General features: G+C 40.3%; 1 protein-coding gene across 2 annotated transcripts; it reads right to left on the bottom strand.

The window, feature by feature from the left end:
* Positions 1 to 921: 921 nt before the first annotated feature.
* LOC110535699 (G kinase-anchoring protein 1) lies at positions 922 to 24,301 on the bottom strand. 2 transcript variants are annotated; one of them, XM_021620879.2, is made up of 12 exons: positions 24,161 to 24,301; positions 10,502 to 10,734; positions 10,225 to 10,383; positions 9,954 to 10,031; positions 7,650 to 7,794; positions 6,506 to 6,534; positions 6,154 to 6,300; positions 5,917 to 6,003; positions 5,738 to 5,801; positions 5,561 to 5,631; positions 5,392 to 5,472; positions 922 to 1,298 (listed from the first exon to the last, which is right to left on the bottom strand). In XM_021620879.2, the coding sequence occupies exons 2-12, from the start codon at positions 10,724 to 10,726 to the stop codon at positions 1,257 to 1,259; spliced, it is 1,128 nt and encodes a 375-aa protein (XP_021476554.1). In that variant the 5' UTR covers positions 10,727 to 10,734; positions 24,161 to 24,301; the 3' UTR covers positions 922 to 1,256. The 2 variants fall into 2 exon arrangements, with proteins under 2 accessions (XP_021476554.1, XP_021476555.1); XM_021620880.2 differs by having other exon boundaries at positions 24,167 to 24,296.
* Between the last annotated feature and the right edge of the window lie 467 nt (positions 24,302 to 24,768).

The raw sequence follows: 24,768 nt of genomic DNA on the forward strand, positions 1-24,768 counted from the left end.
GTACGTTTTGGAGAAATGTCCTCTGGTCTGATGAAACAAAAATAGAACTGTTTGGTCCATAATGACCATTATGTTTGGAGGTAAAAGGGGGAGGCTGCTTCCAAGCCGAAGAACACCATCCCAACCGTGAAGCACGGGGGTGGCAGCATCATGTTGTGGGGGTGCTTTGCTGTAGACGGGACTGGTGCACTTCACAAAATAGATGGCATCATGAGGTAGGAAAATTATCTGGATATATTGAAGCAACATCTCAAGACATCAGTTACAGCTTGGTCACAATTGGGTCTTCCAAATGGACAATGACCCCAAGCATAAATCCAAAATGGCTTAAGGACAACAAAGTCAAGGTATTGGAGTGGCCATCACAAAGCCCTGACCTCAATCCTATAGAAAAGGTATGGGCAGAACTGAAAAAGCATGTGCGAGCATGGAGGCCTACAAACCTAACGCGGTTACACCAGCTGTCAGGACGAATGGGCCTAAATTCACCCAGCTTAGTGTGGGAAGCTTGTGGAAGGCTACCCGCAACGTTTGACCCAAGTTAAACAATTTAAAGGCAATGCTACCGAATACTAATTGAGTGTTTGTAAACTTCTGACCCACTGGGAATGTGATGAAAGAAATAAAAGCTGAAATAAATCATCGTTCTCTACTATTATTCGGACTTTTCACATTGTTAAAATAAAGTGGTGATCCTAACTGACCTAAGACAGGGAATTTATACTAGGATTAAACATCAGGAATTGTGAAAAACTGAGTTTAAATGTATTTGGCTAAGGTGTATGTAAACTTCGACTTCAATTGTATATGATTTGTCTTGAAGAGGCTCCGCTAAAAGATGCTAAAGTCTCATCAGCACCAAAAACAGTTTTACATATTTTGTGTACCATTAGCACATAGTAATATCAAAAGGAGACATGATTTTACACTGAAAAAGTAGTTTATTTAACTTGCAGTGAAAAAAAATAAAAATCACACCTGTCATTTGGCATCACCCCAGAGAAGGCAGGGAGCAGACCAGAACAAAAAGAGGAGCTGCGATGTCAGTCAACAGAAAACATACAGCCTTCATTTACAAGCCTTTTAATAACTTCTGCAGTGCGGTACATCCAGGAGTTGGTGTGTGTGGTATACAAGGCATGCGTAGTGCATGAAGACAGAGAGTAGAGAGTAACCATACAAACAAATAGACCCTGAAGAATAGGAGTGCTTTGCTTTGTTGTATTTTGCAGTCAATGTTCTTCCCTCTGCAGTCTTCATAGATCAGACTCTGAACCCTTTTTCCCCTTCCTGTTTCCCTGCCAATCAGAGGAGACCAGGAAGTATGGAGTGAGTACAGAAAGTTTTACATTGTTAGTTTGTTGGTCTGCTTGTCTGGGGCTTGACTGTCTCCAAGGGCTTAAGACAGCTCAGGAGATTCGACATTTCATGATAAGTTGTTACCAAACCCAATATCCTTCAACTGAAATACACTAACAGTTCAGCATATTTGAGAAGTAATTAATCAAAGTTGGTATATTTATGACATTTTGGCATTACCCAGGCCTCCTTTAAGACTCATAATATTTCATCTGTAGGTGTTACAAAGCAAAAATTGGTGTTATATGAAGCTTTACCGCTTACTTGGTAATATGAGTAGTATTTTGAGTTCAAAAACAACAAAGAAGAATATTGACAAATAAACACGAATAGCGTTAAAGCCCTAATAACATGTTAAGGCGTGACCTGTTTATGGGCATAATTTTTTAAAATGCCGTTATAATCACTTCTCTATTTCATCATCGCATGGAACCTTTCAAGAACACATGTTATCCGTACAGCCCCTTTTAAGCGCAGAACACCAACACGGAACACATCTAGGCTACAGTCCAAACACTTAAAAGACAGACCCTATCCCCCTCAGCCCTCCAAGTAAGTAGACCCTTCTGATGAGGTATCATGACAAGTATACACTTGCAGGGAAAAGGGGCGAGGGAGGAAGGAATGGTTTTTAAAATGGACCACCCTTGCCCGGAAATTCATCACTCGTTCATCCCGCGATGATTGTGTTTTTTAAATGCACTACAGTCAATTATGAGTGCATGTCTACTTATTTTAAAATACATAATGAATAATATACACCTACAGTATGAAAGCTAGCAAATTAATTAGCTAACATTAGCCTACCTAGCTGGAAATTCTGTAGAAGGAAAATGCTTTATTTCTACAATTTCCAAAAGATGTTGCAGCAGGGAGAGAGTACAGCTATATTTACTTTTTATGAGACGCGTTTGTGCCGTCATGTACATTATTTGCACAATATCTAACTTATTTGCATTTGTTTTTACTTACACTTGTTGTTGACTTCTCCATTGATGTTGTTTTTAAGTTTTCGCTGACTTCTTAGCGGATGTACAATCGTCGCTATTTGAAATAAGGGGAGTTTCAGGCCTCGGAGTGAACATAATTGTACACTCGCAAACGCGACTAAAAACGAGGGTTGAGGGGCTTACGTTCCAAACTTCCCTTCGCTTGGCTTATCAGTAGGACCGCCCGCCAAGATGGCGATGGGGATTCCCCCAAGGGCATAAGGCGAGGGTAAGTGGACGAGGGTGTGTCTTTTATGAGTTTGGACAGCAGCCCTACCAGTCAATGCTTGCGCCTTTAACATCACTAAAGACCATGTGCCATTCTACAAAATAATTTAAAAAATGATGCCCAATATTCCCAAAGCTATTTTCTATATTTGCCTAGGATTCGTGTGCATGTCGCAGGTCGTTTTAAACTATTCTGGAGTCAGTATGTTTTGGTTTTATAACAAACTACATTGTTTAGCTAGTCATGTTACCCAGCAACATGATAACTTGACCATTGACTATGCACACATTCTGATTGCAAGAACTGAAAAGGAATAGGCTACTGCTTCAAAGTACTGTAGGCTGCATATGTAAGAGTGGGGTGTGTATGATTGTGTGTGTTAGAGCAGTGATTCTCAACTGGGGGGGTTTAAAAAGGTAACCTTCGCACCGAAACTTATTTTGAAACGATACCGCTGCACCACTTATTGTTGCTGACTTTACAAGGCCAAACACTAAGATTATCACGATAATTGATGATTAAGAATTCCTAATGATTGGAGAAAAAAAACAACAATTTTAAACACTGGTACGTGTTACTGTTCATTAATATTATTGGACTGGTGTTGATGTTATGTTCTGAGTCTGATAATTTATTACACCCCACTCCTGAACTGGTCTCCTAATTAAAATGGCTTATTCTCCTGAATTGATAACAAGTGTTTTCTCAGTTAACATGGCTGTGTAATGACTTTATTTAATACCATAATTGAGACAGTCTATTTTGCAAGTGAAACCTGCCCAAGAAGGCAGCTGCAACACATTATAAAAAGTAACAGTCCATAATATTGAGTCGCGACTCAATAGTCATGGTCAAATTTGGGTCTCCAGGCAAAACCAGTTGAGAACCACTGTGTTAAAGGATGCATGTGAGAGCAGGTGTAAAGCGGCAGTAAAACTCCAATAGCGTGCAGCCCGCAAAATTTCAGCCCCCCTACTAACGTTGAAGTTCCTGCCTCTTCTTCTGTGGGGTTTATTGGCGGTTGGCATCCAACGTTATGGTGCATTACTACCATCTACTGTAGTAGATCGCCCATGCCTCACACATATGTACTGGAGTCATAGCTTAAAAATTTACCAATGGAAGTATAAAGAAGGGTTTATGCAGATGCAGGAATGTCCACATACAGGAACGCCCCGAATTGTGGGCTGCAGTTGCATCCTTCTCAAAAACTCACCATAAGTGTTGTGCGGCGCAAGAAGAGTGAGGCGGGTGGAAAAGACGGGACAGGCAGAACAGTGACTGTATGCTAGCAGGATAGTCCATATCTCCAATCTTTTGCAAATAGCGATGTTGTTTCCATTAGTGGATGAATTGGTCTAATTTAACATGTGTGGTAATGCCTCAACCCTTCCCTACCTTTCCAATTCAAATGAGCTTGTAAATGACAACATTTTTATTGTTGTGTGTGACTACAGCGACAAAACGCAAAAAATTAGACATGTTCTAATTGAGGCATCAAAGCTGACAACCCGCCCACCCGGCTTCGGTTGGAACATTATAATTCAAAACAAAACAATGCATTGAGTGAGTTTAGGTCATAAGTGAGAGAGAGTGGGTGTGAGGAGGGAGGGAGAGAGTGTAGGCCTGTGTGTAAAGTTCTCTGAACCGTACAGATGGTTTAATAGCTCTTTGTATCCATAGAGCCAGTCCTTTTTTTCCCTGTAGTCACACTCATTTAGAATGCCTGAAGATTTAACAGAACTTAAAGCTGTGTGTGTGTGTGAGCAAGTGTTAACCTTCAAGAACATTGATAAGCGGGAGTAGGCCTACTTAAACATTGGGAGCATTAATAGCTAACTGTAAGTTACAGTGACTTGTGTTGTTTATGGTGAAAATGCTATTAAAACATTCTGATGTAGCCTAGATAATTCAGTGTTTCCATCCCTTACAATCAAATCAAAGTATGCCTGTAACTCAATGCATTACTTTTTAAATTGAAATATCTTTCTTTAGGGCCACATTTGAGCAAATTAACTAATGCCATTAGCGCAATTAATTATTTGAATCGTTTGACAGCCCTAAACATAATATACTATGCAGGTATATCAACATTCCAGAGTGGGAAATCTGCTACTTTTAAAGATTTGGCCCATACTTCACAGAGAAATTGGTAGGCAATGTAACCAATCACAGTCCTTCTTTAATAACTTGTATAATTGCACATCCTACAAATCACCAGCAGAGGGCGACCATTTTAAATTTATTTTCACATTCACTCGGTTGGTAACACTTACAAATTGGATCATAACTCTAAAAGTAGCAGAGATCCCACTCTGTAACTTTGATATGATCATAGAGTATATTATGTTCAACAATATATAGAAAACATTTACAAATCTAAAATGGTGGTTTGTTTTCAATATTCATGATTAGATTTGTCAATATTCATACATTAAGTAAAAAACAAAATGTTCAATCACTCATATAGTAATGAGCTGGACAGAGTGAATGGTTCCGTTTTGTGAACTATTCTGGAGAGTGAGGACTACTGCTGCTGCACTGTTAACTTGGTAATCTTCCTAGAGGTGACTTCCTGCCTGATCTAAGAGTGGAACACACACACGCACGCACGCACACACACCTTATATTTAAAAAGACATCCCAGTCGACTCACAGCTTTACACAGGTTGAACAGCACAACAAACAAACTGGGGTCATTCTACACTGCAGCCTTTACCCCTCTCTCTGAACCAGGCGTGAGCTGTTGGTTTGATTTTAGACAGGGACACTTTATGAGATACTAAATGTGTGTTGTATTGAGTTTCTTCTTACCTGATGGTGTTTTGGCTGATCTGTTTGCAAACCTTTCACTTTCGACTTCTCCTGTTCAAGTGAGGCATGTAGTGATGTCACCTGGAGAGAGAAATAAATGTCATTCAACCAGGACGACAGCTTTGCACACGATTAATGGTTTGAGACACACGCACAAGCACACACACACCTGTGAAGACAGCTCCTCTTTGATATTTAGAAGCTCTTCCACCTGCAGTAGGATCTCTGCTTTATCTTTCACTGTGGAGAGAGGAAGAGAATGAATGAGAACAAGTAGGCCTACCTAGTGCATCAGTAATGGATTACTGTATAGTCTCAGATTGAATTAGGAGTGCAGTAGCTGTACTCTCTCCCTGCTGCAACATCTTCAGGAGCTGGGAGTTTCTGGCTTTCACTTCTTTGTACTTCACCTGAGGATCGAGAACAATAACACGTTCACACCAACTGTAAATGCCAGATGGCGCTGTTCTGTCTTCTTGACATGCTCCATCCAAAGCCCAGTACAGTATCCATCCAACGACTCACCTCCCATTGTGAAATAACCTTCTTTAACTTCTCAATTTCTTGGTCTTTCTTCTCCAAGTCGTCCTTTAGCTGCTCAGTTCGGGGGTCCTGGGAGGTGTGATGGGAGGCACAGTTAGGCTCTGAGAGATAGAGTTACCCTGTCCCTCCATGGTCTCATCAGCAGTCACTCAATGGTCGAATATAATTTGAACATAAAGCCATTATACTTGGAATGAACTGATTTGCAGTCTGTCTCACCGGTTCATGCTCTGTTGAAGTTGTGACCTCGGCGTCAGTGCTGTTAGAAAACTGCTCCCGTCTTTTTTCCTGCTGTACGATTTTGCTAACGTCATCCTCAAGCTTGTTGAAGAACTTGTCTTCTGGAGGTGTGGGCAGTTTGGTCTCCTGGAGAGTGGATTCAGCATTTGAATTATTAAAAAGCACACACACACACACACACACACACACACACACAACCTACACAATTTGCGCTAGTTCACGTCATATCACCACCTGTCCATTACATTCATCCTTACATTACAGGGTTTAAAACCCTCGACCGAAGCACTGCAAGCCAAACACCGAATACAACAATGATGCCATACCTCACCTCTTTCTCCTGCTTCTTACTAAGCTGATCTGTAACGGAGAATCGTGGTTTTTAAGGAGAATTCAACAAGTCAAGTGAACGTCGTTAAAAAACAGAATAATAACATGAGTGAGGCCACTGAGAAAACAGACAATTATAGCACATTATACGCAGCACCTGCTCAAAGTTGACTGTTAAACAAGTAGTCCTAGTGTTAATGCTATGCTGGTATTGTATTGATGAAATGGGGCAGTGCTCAATGTTAAAGACCCAATGCAGCCTTTTTTCCCCTGAATATCAAATCATTTCTGGGTAACAATTGAGTACCTTACTGTGATGGTTTTCAATTAAAATGGTAAAAAAAAAGAAACAAAAATAAGTGTAATTTCTTAAGCAAAAATGTAGGTAGGTCTGTCTGGTACTGGTCTGAGAGGGGAGTGGAAAACTGAAAACTAGCGGTTATTGGTGTGGCAGGTAGCCTAGCAGTTAGCGCGTAGGGCCATGAACCGAAGGTGAAAAAACAGTGCCCTTGAGCAAGGCACTTAACCCTAATTGCTCCAAAGTCGCCATTGATAATGCCAGACCCTAGCCGTGACCCCACTCTCCAAAGGCTGTCTCAGGGAGAGTTGTGGTATGTAAAAAAATAAAAACATTTCCAATTCACACTTGTACATGTCTGAAATAGGACAAATATAAGCACTCACCTAATGATTTCTTACTAGAATGTATTATTATTATTGGCAGAGGTTTGGAACTCTTTCTTATTGGTCTTGTTGGGTTCTAACTTGAATTATACTTATTACTGTCACTATATAATCATTTATTGATTAAGGGGAACAGGAAATATGTGTATGGAAAGTTACTGAGAGACGAGGGGGTACAGAAAGTTCACTGTTTGTTCAAACACGTTATTGTTATATAACAAATTTACCACCTGATGTCACCAGGCAGGCCAAAACTCCATCCCACCAAAACAGGCTGAAATTTCAAGCAGTCTTTTCAAACAGCTCTTACACTAAGATGGCATTATTAGAATTTTCACAATTTCACAGTATTATTCCAACCTCATAGTGTGGAAATATATATAAAACACAGGAAAATCAGTACTTTTTTGACTACACTGGGCCTTTAACATAAGTGTAGCTCTAGCCACTGCTGGTCTCACCCCCCTCTGCCTGGAAGTCCTTCAGAGACACTGTCATCTTCTTGTCTTTCCCCTGCTGGCTCTTCTTCTTGTCTTTCTTCCCTGCTGCTGCTCCTCCTCCTCCTCCTCTGGACTTGGGAGAGGGAGTATCTGTTCCGTCATCATCCTGACAGGAGGCAATTTAAAAGAACAGCATCTGCTTTAATGGAACATTAATTTCCTCATCAAAAAATAAACATTTTTGGTCCGAGCCATGTGTGTGTAGTTCTCTCTCTATGGTTCTGATTTCTGTTAATCGTTTAATGACAGATGTTTTGTGACAGGGTGCTGTATACTCATGCCTGATTGCTACTGACACATTTAAGGACCGGCCCTGGCCGAACCCAGAAATAACTTCCTCTGTTAGTATGCATTAGCTGCTCATCTGTCTGTCCCTTGCTTCCTCCACTGCATGCGCTCTGTGCATATCTCTGATGGTGTGAGTATCTATAGAAACGCCTCTGCTTGCTGTTCTGCTCAATGATGAGACAGAGAACAGTTACTGATAAAACTAGTTACTTTTCATCACTCTAAACCAACAAAACTCAAGGAACATCACTATTTTCATTAAAATAATCTCTCCTGTGGAATCTGACAATGTTCTGGTCTTATATTTGACAAGGTTGAAGTTCTGACATGTACTGCGCAGCACAGCACAACCAAATGGCTAGGCTTCAAAATGTTAATGATCATTTTAGTGATACCAGTAACCTAGTTATTGATGAAAAAACAGGCACTACCCGGCCCTAACACGATGTACAGTCGTGGCCAAAAGTTTTGAGAATGACACAAATATAAATTTTCAGAGTTTGCTGCTTCAGTGTCTTTAGATATTTTTGTCAGATGTTACTATGGAATACTGAAGTAGAATTACAAGCATTTCATAAGTGTCAAATGCTTTTATTGACAATTACATGAAGTTGATGCAAAGAGTCAATATTTTCAGTGTTGACTCTTCTTTTTCAAGACCTCTGCAATCCGCCCTGGCATGCTGTCAATTAACTTCTGGGCCACATCCTGACTGATGACAGCCCATTCTTGCATAATCAATGCTTGGAGTTTGTCAGAATTTGTGTTTTTTTTTGTCCACCTGCCTTTTGAGGATTGACCACAAGTTCTCAATGCGATTAAGGTCTGGGGAGTTTCCTGGCCATGGACCCAAAATATAGAGGTTTTGTTCCCCGAGTCACTTAGTTATCACTTTTGCTTTATGGCAAGGTGCTCCATCATGCTGGAAAAGGCATAGTTCGTCACCAAACTGTTCCTGGATGGTTGGGAGAAGTTGCTCTCGGAGGATGTGTTGTACCATTCTATATTCATGGCTGTGTTCTTAGGCAAAATTGTGAGTGAGCCCACTCCCTTGGCTGAGAAGCAACCCCACACATGAATGGTCTCAGGATGCTTTACTAAGACATGACACAGGACTGATGGTAGCGCTCACCTTGTCTTCTCCGGACAAGCTTTTTTCCAGATGCCCCAAACAATCGAAAAAGGGGATTCGGAGAAAATTACTTTACCCCAGTCCTCAGCAGTCCAGTACCTTTTGCAGAATATCAGTATGTCCCTGATGTTTTTCCTGGAGAGAAGTGGCTTCTTTGCTTCCCTTGACACCAGGCCATCCTCCAAAAGTCTTCACCTCACTGTGCATGCATATGCACTCACACCTGCCTGCTGACATTCCTGAGCAAGCTCTGTACTGGTGGCGGCCTGAAGCCTTCTTCACAACAATTGAACCGCTCTCCTTGAAGTTCTTGATGATCCGATAAATGGTTGATTTAGGTGCAATCTTACTAGCAGCAATATCCTTCCTGTGAAGCCCTTTTTGTTCAAAGCAATGATGGCGGCACGTGTTTCCTTGCTTGACAGAGGAAGAACAATGATTCCAAGCACCACCCTCCTTTTGAAGCTTCCAGTCTGTTATTCGAACTCAATCAGCATGACAGAGTGATCTCCAGCCTTGTCCTCATCAACACTCACACCTCTGTTAACAAGAGAATCACTGACATGATGTCAGCTGGTCCTTTTGTGGCAGGGCTGAAATGCTTTTGCGGGATTCAGTTCATTTGCATAGCAAAGAGGGACTTTGCAAGTAATTGCAATTCATCTGACCACTCTCCATAACATTCTGGAGTATATGCAAATTGCCATCATACAAACTGAGGCAGCAGACTTTGTGAAAATTAATATTTGTGTCATTCTCAAAACCTTTGGCCACGACTGTATAATGTCGGGGTCCATCGGGCTCGGGTAGCAGAGCTCTAGTGCTGCATTGGGGCAGTATGGTACCTGTTTGTGCTCCTCAAACTCCAGTTTACTCATAATCAGTGCCTTCTCCAGGTCTGCCTCGTACAGCTCACTCGTTAACTGCATTGGTCAGAAACAAAGACGAAGATTAAGGATGGGATTAGCTGGGGGATATCAGGTAAGAAATTATAATGCCCATTCATGCCCACCATGTCAGGTGTTACCATGAGCCCTGTTCAGAAACAACCCCTAAGCAATCATGTAGATATGAAGAAAATAAATGTAGTTATAGGACCAATCTGTCAGGTTCTACCTGGTAGTCCCTCTGTTTCCATTGCTGCCAGCCTTCCGGGGGCATGGATTGGTCCCCTGCTGCGGGATGGAGTAGCTCATTGGCCACACCCTGCAGAGACAGGGAGGGGGGCGGGGCAGAGGACTTCTGAGGGAGCTTCTTAAAGGCAAGACTCCTTAACTGGGGACAGGAGACAGGAGTCATCATCAGTCCACAAGGTCAGGTGAAATAGTAAAACTGAAACCTTTGAGACCTGATGTTGGGTTCAGCGAGGAGGTTAAATGCCCCTGCCAGTCACCTCATTAGCCTCGCTCTGTTGCTGCTCTCGCTTCTTCTTCCTCTTCTCCTTCTTGCCGTTGCTCGCGGTGGATTTCCCCTCGGTTGCCTTCCCAGGACGACCCTTTCCAGAGTCCCGGCCACCTCTGGTCTTTCCTGACTCCAAATCGGAGTCCGAATCAGAGTCAACCTGAAGCAGGGCAAAGCGAGAAGCTGTGGTGTGGACGGAGATCATTGCTGATGCCATCTGCTGACCTATGCACAACAAACAAGATACACGCAGAAAGAAAACACGTCAAATTAGGCAATGCATAACAAAACCTTTCTAATCTGAACCTCTCCAGTGCAACCCTAACAATAAACAAAAAGAAAGCCATAAAAACAGACTCAATACCATAAAGATCCTATTAAATTACTAGAGGACTACGTAATGAAGCCTCAAACTTCCAGAATGGGATGAAAATTGCAGCCATATTGGTCAGGAAGAAATCCAAACCAGTCTAATTGGAAAGAATGACAGTAGAGCCATAATCCTGATTTTACCAATGTAGGAAAATAAAAGGCAGGCATGTGATGTAACATATAGTGTGTATTACAATTATTGTCAACCTATAATATTGTCAAATAGAGCGTTCAGAAAGTATTTATATCCCTCGACTTAATCTACATTGTGTTGTAGCCCGAATACAATACCCCATAATGACAAAGCCAAAACATGTTTTTAGAAATTGTTGCCCTTCTTTAAAAAATAAAAATAAATATAGGAATACCTAATTTACATAAGTATTTACACCCCTGAGTCAGAATCACCTTTGGCAGCGATTACAGCTGCGAGTCTTTCTGGGTAAGTCTCTTAAGTGCTTTGCACAGCTGGACTGTACAATATTTGCACATTCTTCAAGCTGTCAAGTTGATTGTTGATCCTTGCTAAACAGCCATTCAAGTCTTGCCATAGATTTTCAAGCCGATTTAAATAAAAACTGTAACTAGGCCACTCAGGAACATTCAATGTTGTCTTGGTAAACAACTCCAGCATATATCTGGCCCTGGGTTTAATGTAGTGATTTTACCTGTGCTTAGCTCTATTCCATTTATTTTTATCTTAAAAAACTTCCTAGTACTTGCCGATGACAAACATACCCATAACATGTGCAGCCACCACCATGCCTGAAAATATGAAGTGTGGTACTCAAGTGATGTGTAGTGTTTGCCCCAAACATAACACTTTGTGTTCAGGACATAAAGTTCATTTCCTTGACACTTTTTTTTGCAGTTTTGGAATATTTTTAGTCTGTACAGGCTTCCTTCTTTTCACTTCCGTCATTTAGGTTAGTATTGTGGAGTAACTACAATGTTGTTGGTCCATCCTCAGTTTTTTGTCCAGTTTTAGTCACCCGTGGCCTCGTGGTGAAATCCCTGAGCAGTTTACATCCTCTCCGGCAACTGAGTTAGGAAGGACGCCTGTATCTTTGTAGTGACTGGGTGTGCTGATACACCACCCAAAGTGTAATTAATAACTTAAACATGCTCAAAGGGATATTCCATGTCTGCTTTTATATTTTTACCCATGTACCAATAGGTGCCCTTATTTGCGAGGCATTGGAAAAGCTCCCTGGTCTTTGGTTGAAATTCACTGCTAGACTGAGGGACCGTACAGATAATTGTATGTGTGGGGTACAGAGATGGGGTACTCATTCAAAGATCATGTTAAACACTATTATTGCACACAGAGTGCATGCAACTTGAACTAATTTTTTACTACTGAACATATTGAGGCTTACCATAAAAGGAGTTGAATACTATACATATTGACTCCAGACATTTCAGCTTTTCATTTTAAAATGAATTTGTAAAAATATCTAAAAACATAATTCCACTGACATTATGGATTATTGTGTAGGCCAGTGACAATCAATTTCAAATTCAGACTAACACAAAATGTAAAGAGGTGTGAATATTTTGAAGGCACTGTACTTATAAATACAGATTATACAAGGGGGTATTCTGTGTAAATAGCCTCTAAAATATATCTTAACAGACCAGAAATGTCTACATTTTGGTTCTTAGAAAGCTGTGAATACGATGATAAAATGTCAGTTCTTGTTGCATTTACAACTTGTCTAAGTCCTATCATCAACTGAATGCATTGTTTGAATGGATTGTTTGGCATACAGTGCATTCGGAAAGTATTCAGACCCATTGACTTTTTCCACATTTTGTTATGTAACATGCTGACCATACCGGACACGTCACGTGCGTGAGCGTTGCAAAATAAATTTAGAAATCCATGTTATTCAATTATTGCGCGTCAATGAGCGTCTGCGACGCCAGGGGCTAAAATTGAAGTCATTCCTATTTCTGACACAGATCGCGCTGAAAGTCCTGCCTCTCCCATCTCCTCATTGGTTTATAGAAGCAGGTACCCACGTGCCATCTCTTCATTGGTTATACCCACGTGGGTGATTGAAAGACGAACTTTGTTGCCGGTTGTCGTGGTAATACTATGAAAGTTTAGATGCTATCACCACATAAGTTCAAAGATGAAAAAGCCTGGAAGGAGGAGCGATGACTAGAAACAATTTGGTTGGCCGTTTTACGTGTGGATTAATTGTCGAAGTAGAGGTCCTTGTGCAATTCAGGTAAAATAACAACTCAATGTTTATATCCCAGGACAAATTAGCTAGCAACAGCAAGCTAGCTAAATAGGACAAATTAACGTTAGCTAGCAAGTGCAAGCTAACTAGCTAAATTGCCATACATGTTCAATGCTTTTCGACCTGTCCCCAAATGAATGTCATTGGTTCAGTTTGTTTTGATATTTTAACCTGCGTGTCGTGATCGTGTTTGGTGTGGGGGGGGCAAAATAAATGTATGCACTATGGCGCAAGCGCGCAGCCGGTTTGGGTTGCGTATTACAGCCTTATTCTAAAACTGATATTTACTTTTTCCTCAATCGACACACAATACCCCATAATGACAAACACAAAAAACTGAAATATCACATTGACATAAGTATTCAGACCCGTTACTCAGTACTTTGTTGAAGCGCCTTTGGCAGCGATTAGAATCTCTCTCCCTTTCTCATTGTCCTGTTGGAAGGTGAACCTTCACACCAGTCTGAGGTCCTGAGCGCTCTGGAGCAGGTCTTCATCAAGGATCTCTGTACTTTGTCCGTTCATCATTCCCTCGATCTGGACTAGTCTTCCAGTCCCTGCCACTGAAAAACATCCCCACTGCATAATGCTACCACCACCATGCTTCACCGTACGGATGGTGCCAGATTTCCTCCAGATGTGACGGTTGGCATTCAGGCCAAAGAGTTCAATCTTGGTTCCATCAGACCAGAGAATCTTGTTTCTCATGGCCTGAGAGTCCTTTAGGTGTCTTTTGGCAAACTCCAAATGGGTTGTCATGTGCCTTTTACTGAGGAGTGGCTTCCGTTTGGCCACTCTATCATAAAGGTCTGATTGGAGGTGTGCTGCAGAGATGGTTGTCCTTCTGTAAGTCTCTTCCATCTCCACTGAGAAATTCTGGAGCTCTGTCAATGTGACCACTAGGTTCTTGGTCGTCTCCCAGACCAAGGACATTCTCCCCCGATTGCTCAGTTTGGCTGAGCGGCCAGCTCTAGGAAGAGTCTTGGTGGTTCCAAACTTCTTCCATTAAAGAATGGAGGCAACTGTGTTCTCGGGGACCTTCAAAATACTGCCAAAATGTATTAGTACCCTTCCCCAGATCTATGCCTCAACACAATCCTGTCTTGGAGCTCTACGGACAATTCCTTCAACCTCATGGCTTGGTTTTTACTCTGACATGGACTGTCAACTGTGGGACCTTATATAGACAGGTGTGGGCCTTGTCCAATCAAATTGTAGAAACATCCCAAGGATGATCAATGGAAACAGGATGCACCGGAGCTCAATTTCGAATCTCATAGCAAAGGGTCTGAATTAGGGTTGCAAAATTCTGAGAATTTTCAATACTTCCTGAAATCCCGGTTGGTGGATTCCCAGAATAAGAAGTGAATAAGCAGGAAATCCAGAAATCTCCAACCAGGAATGCAGGGGATTTATTGTAAATTCCTGGAATTTTGCAACCCTAGTCTGAATACTTGTGTAAATAAGGTCTCGGTTTTCATTTTTAATACATTTGCAAACATTTCTAAAACCTGTTGCTTTTGGTTTGTCATTATGGTGTATTGTTTGTAGATTGATGGGTATTTTTTTATTTCATCCATTTTAGAATGAGGCTGTAACTAGGAATGCACGATATATCGGTGAACATATCAGAATTGGCCAATATTAGCGAAAATTGCCAAGATCGGCATCGGCCCAATGTCTAGTTCAACGCCGATGTGAAAAACTGATGTCAAAGCTGACGTGCATACCTATATAACGTAAGTACATGATGTAATGACACGTAAAATTTGGCACTACACCTGCGACATGGCATTCCTAACCTAGCCACAATGTCTGCTGTGTGGATTGAGCAAACAAGTCAAGCAGTCATTTGAATGAGCAAGAATTTCTGCGAGAGAACTCAAATGCAAAATCCATTAACGCCAAGATAATGGAATTCATTGCCCTTGACAATCAACCGTTCTCTGTCGTGGGTTATGTTTGCAACTGATCGAGCGCAAGTACATACAGTGCCTTGCGAAAGTATTCGGCCCCCTTGAACTTTGCGACCTTTTGCCACATTTCAGGCTTCAAACATAAAGATATTAAACTGTATTTTTTTGTGAAGAATCAACAACAAGTGGGACACAATCATGAAGTGGAACGACATTTATTGGATATTTCAAACTTATTTAACAAATCAAAAACTGAAAAATTGGGCGCGCAAAATTATTCAGCCCCCTTAAGTTAATACTTTGTAGCGCCACCTTTTGCTGCGATTACAGCTGTAAGTCGCTTGGGGTATGTCTCTATCAGTTTTGCACATCGAGAGACTGAAATGTTTTCCCATTCCTCCTTGCAAAACAGCTCGAGCTCAGTGAGGTTGGATGGAGAGCATTTGTGAACAGCAGTTTTCAGTTCTTTCCACAGATTCTCGATTGGATTCAGGTCTGGACTTTGACTTGGCCATTCTAACACCTGGATATGTTTATTTTTGAACAATTCCATTGTAGATTTTGCTTTATGTTTTGGATCATTGTCTTGTTGGAAGACAAATCTCCGTCCCAGTCTCAGGTCTTTTGCAGACTCCATCAGGTTTTCTTCCAGAATGGTCCTGTATTTGGCTCCATCCATCTTCCCATCAATTTTAACCATCTTCCCTGTCCCTGCTGAAGAAAAGCAGGCCCAAACCATGATGCTGCCACCACCATGTTTGACAGTGGGGATGGTGTGTTCAGCTGTGTTGCTTTTACGCCAAACATAACGTTTTGCATTGTTGCCAAAAAGTTCAATTTTGCTTTCATCTGACCAGAGCACCTTCTTCCACATGTTTGGTGTGTCTCCCAGGTGGCTTGTGGCAAACTTTAAACTACACTTTTTATGGATATCTTTAAGAAATGGCTTTCTTCTTGCCACTCTTCCATAAAGGCCAGATTTGTGCAATATACGACTGATTGTTGTCCTATGGACAGAGTCTCCCACCTCAGCTGTAGATCTCTGCAGTTCATCCAGAGTGATCATGGGCCTCGTGGCTACATCTCTGATCAGTCTTCTCCTTGTATGAGCTGAAAGTTTAGAGGGACGGCCAGGTCTTGGTAGATTTGCAGTGGTCTGATACTCCTTCCATTTCAATATTATCGCTTGCACAGTGCTCCTTGGGATGTTTAAAGCTTGGGAAATATTTTTGTATCCAAATCCGGCTTTAAACTTCTTCACAACAGTATCTCGGACCTGCCTGGTGTGTTCCTTGTTCTTCATGATGCTCTCTGCGCTTTTAACGGACCTCTGAGACTATCACAGTGCAGGTGCATTTATACGGAGACTTGATTACACACAGGTGGATTGTATTTATCATCATTAGTCATTTAGGTCAACATTGGATCATTCAGAGATCCTCACTGAACTTCTGGAGAGAGTTTGCTGCACTGAAAGTAAAGGGGCTGAATAATTTTGCACGCCCAATTTTTCAGTTTTTGATTTGTTAAAAAAGTTTGAAATATCCAATAAATGTCGTTCCACTTCATGATTGTGTCCCACTTGTTGTTGATTCTTCACAAAAAAATACAGTTTTATATCTTTATGTTTGAAGCCTGAAATGTGGCAAAAGGTCGCAAAGTTCAAGGGGGCCGAATACTTTCGCAAGGCACTGTACTAACGTTACCAAGTGCGCTATTGTTCAGATGTTGCCCTACCGGAGTTACACAGTAATAGCGTCACTGCTATTAGCTTCAAGACATACTACGGAATGCCATTGGGTCTTTGAATGTCAAAAAAAGATACACGTCAAATAACACAATTTGACAATGACACTGTTTAACGCGTTAAATGTGCTTTTCATTTGACACGTTAAATAACACAGTTCTATTTTTGCATGTTGTGTGTTCTGAATTTGCACGTGCAAGCCAAGTGCCACCACTACTATCAGTAGCCCTGTCAAAGCTGTACAAAAAAAAGTCTGCAAACAAGCAAACAACGGCAACAAACGATGTGTTTACAATACCGCGTTGGTAATAAAGCATTATTTGTTCGACCGCAACTTCTGGGGTAGCTAGCTAGCTTTAGCTTGGTACCTAGCTAGCACCAATACAACAAGCCTGAAAACAATGACCAGTAGAAACTACAGGCATTTTCACTATTCTTAGCAATGATTTAGGAATGCTTGTGAGTAAGTATTAGCTAGGCAGCCACTTGTTGTTCGCCTATTGAAATTGAACAGCTAGCCAGCTACTTAACCCTTTTGCCCAAAGCTAACGTTATAAGCAGCCAGCTAGCTTCTTCTGGCTAGTGAGGCTCGACCTGACCGGCTTGTGTTGTAAAGTTAGCCACAATAAGGATTAGGCACAATAGTGGAATTTGCTGTTTGCCTTCAAAATAATTGTACCTATTTGAAAGTGATGCAGAAAGTTACAATTGGTGGAATGCCATATTTAGACTAGATAATGTTAAACAAGGTTGGAATGTGAAGCAATGAAATGGGGTATCAGTCGACTCAGTGACACCCACAGAACACAACTGTTTAGAGTTTATGCAAATATTAGCGAAGTAGCTCTTATCGCGAGACTGCGACTGTGTGAAATCAACTCCCCAGACAGCCTATTGTGTGTATTGACAATCATTTGCACTGTACAGCTTTACGTAAGGATTGGTGATCAATGAAATGGAGTAACAGTCTACTCAATACCCAAGATATTCAGAGTTATCAGACTCCAAAACATCCTCGCTAGAGGATTCTGGTCCTTGGATTATGATTTTAACGCCGATACCGATTATTGGAGGACCAAAAAAAGCCGATCTGTGTATATATACACACACACACAGTTTAAGTTTACATACACCTTAGCCAAATACATTAAAACTCGGTTTTTCACAATTCCTGACATTTAATCATAGTAAAACTTCCCTGTCTAAGGTCAGTTAGGATCAAGACTTTATTTTAAGAACGTGAAATGTCAGAATAATAGTAGAGAGTGATTTATTTCAGCTTTTATTTATTTCACTACGTTCCCAGTGGGTCAGAAGTTTACATACACTCAACAAGTGTCTGGTAGCATTGCATTTAAAATGTTTAACTTGGGTCAAATGTTGCGGGTAGCCTTAAACAAGCTGGTTGAATAAGTTAAGTTGGGTGAATTTTGGCCCATTCCTACTGACAGAGCTGGTGTAACTGAGTTAGGTTTGTAGGCCTCCTTGCTCGCACACGTTTTTTCAGATCTGCCCAAAACGTTTATATAGGATTGAGGCAAGGACTTTGTGATGGCCACTCCAATACCTTGCCTTTGTTGTCCTTAAGCCATTTTGCCACAACTTTGGAAGTATGCTTGGGGTCATTGTCCATTTGGAAGACCCATTTACTGCCAAGCTGTAACTTCCTGACGTGCACCAGTCCCGCCTGCAGCAAAGCACCCCCACAACATGATGCTGCCACCCCCATGCTTCACGGTTGGGATGGTGTTCTTCGGCTTGCAAGCCTCCCCCTTTTCCCTCCAAACATAATGATGGTCATTATGGCCAAACAGTTCTATTTTTGTTTCATCAGACCAGAGGACATTTCTCCAAAAAGTATGATCTTTGTCCCCATGTGCAGTTGCAAACCGTAGTCTGGCTTTTATATGGTGGTTTTGGAGCAGTGACTTCTTCCTTGCCGAGCGGCCTTTCAGGTTATATCGATATAGGACTCGTTTTACTGTGGATATAGATACTTCTGTACCCGTTTCCTCCAACATCCTCACAAGGTTCTTTGCTGTTGTTCTGGGATTGGTTTTCACTTTTCGCACCAAACTATGTTCATCTCTAGGAGAAAGAACACGTCTCCTTCCTGAGTGGTATGACGTCTGCGTGGTCCCATGGTGTTTATACTTGCATACTATTTTTGTACAGATGAACGTGGTACCTTCAGGCATTTGGAAATTGCTCCCAAGGATGAACCAGACCATTTTTTTCTGAGGTCTTGGCTGATTTCTTTTAATTTTCCCATGATGTCAAGCAAAGAGTCACTGAGTTTGAAGGCAGACCTTGAAATACATCCACAGGTCTACCTCCAATTGACTCAAATTATGCCAATTAGCCTATCAAAAGTTCCTAAAGCCATGACATAATTTTCTGGAATTTTCCAAGCTGTTTAAAGGCACAGTCATCTTAGTGTTTGTAAACTTCTGACCCACTGGAATTGTGATACAGTGAATAAGTGAAATAATCTGTCTGTAAACAATTGTTGGAAAAATTACTTGTGTCATGCACAAAGTAGATGTCCTAATCGACTTGCCAAAAATATAGTTTCTTAACAAGAAATTTGTGGAGTGTATGTAAACTTCCGACTGTATTTGTAATAATGACAATTACAACAATACTGAATGAACAATGAACACTTATTTTAACTTAATATAATACATAAAGAAAATGTCTCAAATAAATAATGAAACATGTTAAATTTGGTTTGAATAATGCAAAACAATGTTGGAGAAGAAAGTAAAAGTGCAATATGTGCCATGTAAAAAAGCTAGAGTTTAGGTTCCATGCTCAGAACATGAGAACATATGAAAGCTGGTGGTTCCTTTAAACATGAGTCTTCAATATTCCCAGTTAAAAAGTTTTAGGTTGTAGTTATTATAGGAATTATAGGACTATTTCTCTCTATACCATTTGTATTTCATATACCTTTGACTATTGGACGTTCTTATATGCACTTCAGTATTGCCAGCCTAATCTCGGGAGTTGATAGGCTTGAAGTCATAAACAGCGCTGTGCTTCAAGCATTGCTAAGAGCTGCTGGCAAATGCAGTACAGTGCTGTTTGAATGAATGCTTATGATCCTGCTAATGCCTACCACCGCTCAGTCAGACTGCTCTATCAAATCATAGACTTAATTATAACATAATAAACACACAGAAATACGAGCCGTAGGTCATTAATATGGTCAAATCCGGGAAACAATCAATTCGAAAACAAAACGTTTATTCTTTCAGTGAAATATGGAACCGTTCCATAGTCTAAATATTGCTGTTACATTGCACAACCTTTAATGTTATGTCATCATTATGTAAAATTCTGGAAAATTAGTCTTTATTCAGTTCGCAATGAGCCAGGCGGCCCAAACTGCTGCAAAAACCCTGACTCTACTTGCAATGAACGCAAGATTTTCCATAGTTTCCCTAGTTAATATTGCCTGCTAACATTAATTTATTTTAACAACAAATGCAGGTTTAAAACATTATACTTGTGTATTGATTTTAAGAAAGGCATTGATGTTTATGGTTAGGTACATTTGTGCAACGAAAGTGCATCGACTCGATGAATCGATGAAATCAGCCCTAATTAAATCGGCATTGCCGATTAATCGGTCGACCTCTAATCCACGCAGTATTGTTTTCCCTCTGAAATAGTGTTCAATACACATAGGTTGACAATAAATATGGCTCAATTCACAATTGTTTCAGAGTCCTGCAATAAGAGCAACGATGCTAATGTTCTCTGGGTGTCACTGAGTAGACTGATAACCTATGTCATTGATCCACAATCCATAGGTAAGGCTGTACACAAAAATAAGTATCCCCCAATACAATTCTAAAGTATAATACATCCACTGTGATTTCAACAGATTTGTCAAATTAACAAATTATTGTATTTTGTTGATGCTATACAATAACAATCCAACCTCCTTTAGCATGATCTATTCAATTATGGAATAATTCTACTATTTGTATGCATTTGCATCTGCATCACTGTCAATGACATTTTTATTTTGAAGGCTAACTGCAAAGTCCACTATTGTGGCAAGCTTCACAGATGGGTCCAACCACCATTTTGGGGCGGCAGGATAGCCTAGTGGTTAGAGCGTTTGACGGAAGGTTGCAAGTTCAAACCCCCGTGCTGACAAGGTACAAATCTGTCGTTAACCCACTGTTCCTAGGCCGTCATTGAAAATAAGAATTTGTTCTTAACTGACTTGCCTAGTTAAATAAAGGTAAAATAATAATAAAAAACTTAGTAAAATAAGAACTGTCTTATAAATTAGGGTTATTTTAGATAGTTAGCTAAGGTTAAATAGCTAACTATATATTTTATTATTTTTTTTATTTTTAGCTAGCTAACTATATAGCTAGGTGTCATCTAAAATAACCCTAATTTATAAGACAGTTCTTATTTTACTAATTTTTTTATTTTACCTTTATTTAACTAGGCAAGTCAGTTAAGAACAAATTCTTATAGCTACTGACACCTGATTGTCGTTTTGCTATGTTTTTGGGGAAGAATATTGTTTGCATCCATGAGCTAGCTAGCTTTTTTTCTATGACCAGCACTGTAGGTGCGCGAGACAACTTTACCAGCATCATAGCATATGTATCGATGAATCGTTGTGACATATAACATACGAGTGATCCAAGTGTAATCAATGTGTAATAACTACGTAAAAAATTATTTGACACGTCAAATAGTGTTATTTGACCTGTATCTTTTTTGACATGCAATGAACCAAACGCCGTTCCTTAGAAATCCTGGTTGAGAATGAAATGACTGAACAAATGAACAACGTAACAGTAAAAAAGTGAAAGAAATAGGTTTTTATTATGTTTTACTGGTTATGGGGACATACGTAAATGCCAACAAAATTACTTTTTGGTCTGTGTGGTGTGTGTGTGTGGGTGTAACCTTTATTTTACTAGGCAAGTCAGTTAAGAATTTTTTTTTATTTACAATGACGCCCTACCCCGGCTAAACCCAGACGATGCTGGGCCAATTATGAGCCGCCCTATGGGACTCCCAAACATGGCTGGATCTTACACTTAGATGCAGTGCCTTAGACCGTTGCATCCATGTGTGTGTGTGTGTGTGTTAACTATTTAACTGTACTAGAATGCTTAAAAGGCCGCTAAAATTGTAAATATCGGTATCGTTATTTTTGTCAAGGAAAATATTGGATATTGGTATCTGCCAAAAATGTAATATCGGTGCATCACTAGTTGTAACGTAACAAAATGTGGAAAAATGAATACTTTCCGAATGCACTGTATTTGCAGGTAATACAAATGTAAAAAGAAAATTTATCATTATTCTAAAACTGGCTAGCTAGCTAACAAACATACAGTGCAGATAAATTGCTTAAATTCATTAGAAATAAGCTTTGTGTGTGTATATGGAACATTTCTGAGATCTTACTTCAGCTCATGAAACACAGGACCAACACTTTACATGTTGCATTTATTGTTTTGATCAGTATAGTATTCTAATTCCTAATGATATGCCCAATACAATGTGAATGCCTGGTTCTACAATTAGTTAGCCTGCCTACTTCTGATCTTCAACTAAAAGACAACTTTTGTTATGTAGCCTATGAGCCTACATTATAGCGAGCAATCAAAGTTGTAAAACACTTGCTGGCTAGCTAGCTAGATGGAGATTCGTTTTACATATCACTTGATGCTGCTGCACTTGCCCAATTGGACTAAAGGTCCAAGGACTTTACATATTCTGTCTGAAGGTGAATTGGCTCTAGAAGCCAAAACAGACAAATACTTCATCTAAACTTGAATCAATGCTGTAATAAAAACCAAAAGATCACATCAGAATAATTTCACAAATGCTAAATACCCACTTATGTACACAGTTATGTCCGTTTTAACACAGTGGAAGTCGACAGTACTTTTGTGTCATCTGTCTTCAGTTAACACACAGGTATTCGGAGCAACCTGGTCTCAGAGCATTTTGAATTTTTCTGTATGAAAGTCTGTGTCACTCCATTTAGTATCATATGTTACCAACACTTTAAATGTATCTAAATGTATGATATGGTATGTATTAAATTTGGGGATGTCTATCACCATTTCGTATAATAAATTACAATTCTTATATGTTACGAATTTGAAAAATGTATGTTTGCTAAATGTATGATATGTTACATTCTATATTGTTGTGGCTAATGCTAACATACGTTAGCTTAACATCAGCTAGCCTAGGGGTTAGGGCTAAGTTTGGGAATTAGGTTAACGGGTTAGCTAAAAGAGTTAAGGTTAACTAACATGCTAAGTGGTTGCTAGAAGTTCACGTTAGGGTAGGGTTAGCTAAAAATGATAAGATTAGGGTTAACTAACATGCTAAGTAGTTGCAAAGTATCTAAAAAGTAGGTAAGCAGTTGAAAATGTGTTAATTTGATCAAATTGTCCATGATGAGATTCGAACGTTTGCGTTATACGCCCGACCAACCACCGCCCTTTCGCCTTAAGTAACCATACCAAACATAACATACCTATTTGATTACACCGGATTTACGTTGACCACGTTACGTCTAGTCTATGAGAGCAGGCTGTTCGGGGAGACAGGTAGCTAATTAGCACAGGTAGTCAGTCCACTGTCGTCTGCTTTCCGTAAACATGCGCTGTAACATGGAAATAAAACCGTGTCGGAACCCTAACCCGATTACGGTGTGTAACGTTTTATTTATTTATTATTTCTCGCTGATATTAAATAAGGTCCTTATGCTTCCAAAAACCGTACCGCAAATGGTGTTAATGTTCAGACAGAGCGTCGGGCGATAAAAAAAAAAAACTCCCTCGTACAGACGACGACTTCGTCCAATGATTTAGCTATGTGGAATGGAACTGAGATTCACGATGAAGGGCTACTACTCGTCTACCTGTCCCGTAATGGCATGTCACTTATTTAGCTAACTGGGTTGCCTTTATAGTCGGTTGACACTTTCAAACTAAAAGTATAACTCGGCGCAGAGGGGAGTGGTCATTCGGTAATTGGATAACCAAAAGTTACTTTAGCTAGATAAATTAACTTATGCCACTGAAATAAACCGTGTCGTCCGATTAGCTTGGTTCAAAGAAAGCATCAAGCATCGTTGCCTAGCTAGCTAAGTCAGATAAAACAGCTCTAGCTACATATATTGCAGCCATATCCATATGCAGCTGTAAACTAACACCGCTAAGTAGCTAGCTCGTATTATGGTTCGTTTACATGAAACTCATGCTTTTATAATTTGGAAATCAAATCAGTTCATTAAATATTGCATTGGGAATGTTTGAGGGGAAACTATTAATAAATAAAAAATGTAATTCAAAACATACTTTCACCTGTTCAAGTAGTTAGCTAGCTAGATACCACACGTTCACCACTTTCCGTCGGCAAAGTAACTACGGTGGCCCAGTTGCCTAAAAAGTATTCTACAAGACAAAACGGGCCCGTGATGGCGAACTCTGGTCCCAGGAAGGTATATGCAAATGGATTCACGTCAGTAGAGGGAGACAGAGGTCTACTTTTGCAACACTGTAACCCGGTCAATGCTGGGCCAATTGTGTGCCACACTATGGGACTCCCAATCACGGCCGGTTGTGATACAGCCTGGAATCGAACCAGAGTCTGTAGTGACGCCTCTAGCACTGAGATACCGTACCTTAGACCGCTGCACTATGGATCTATCTCCATACATTCTTAAGTTGGTCACATGCAATATTTCAGACAACACTGCCCCGATTTTGCACAAACGTGGTTGAATGAAGCGTATTTACACAATTACACTTGTTGGCCCAAGGGTGGCGCTATAGTAATCAACTGCAATTCCAAAATTTGAACAAGCATATATCCTGTCCCATTTGAGCTACAGTCATGAGATTCTGTGCAGATATGCAGCTCCTCATGTGCAGTATGTTTCCCATAAGAACCTATTACATTTTCT

This window comes from Oncorhynchus mykiss, chromosome 11 (assembly GCF_013265735.2).
Source record: "Oncorhynchus mykiss isolate Arlee chromosome 11, USDA_OmykA_1.1, whole genome shotgun sequence".
NCBI lineage: Eukaryota > Metazoa > Chordata > Actinopteri > Salmoniformes > Salmonidae > Oncorhynchus > Oncorhynchus mykiss.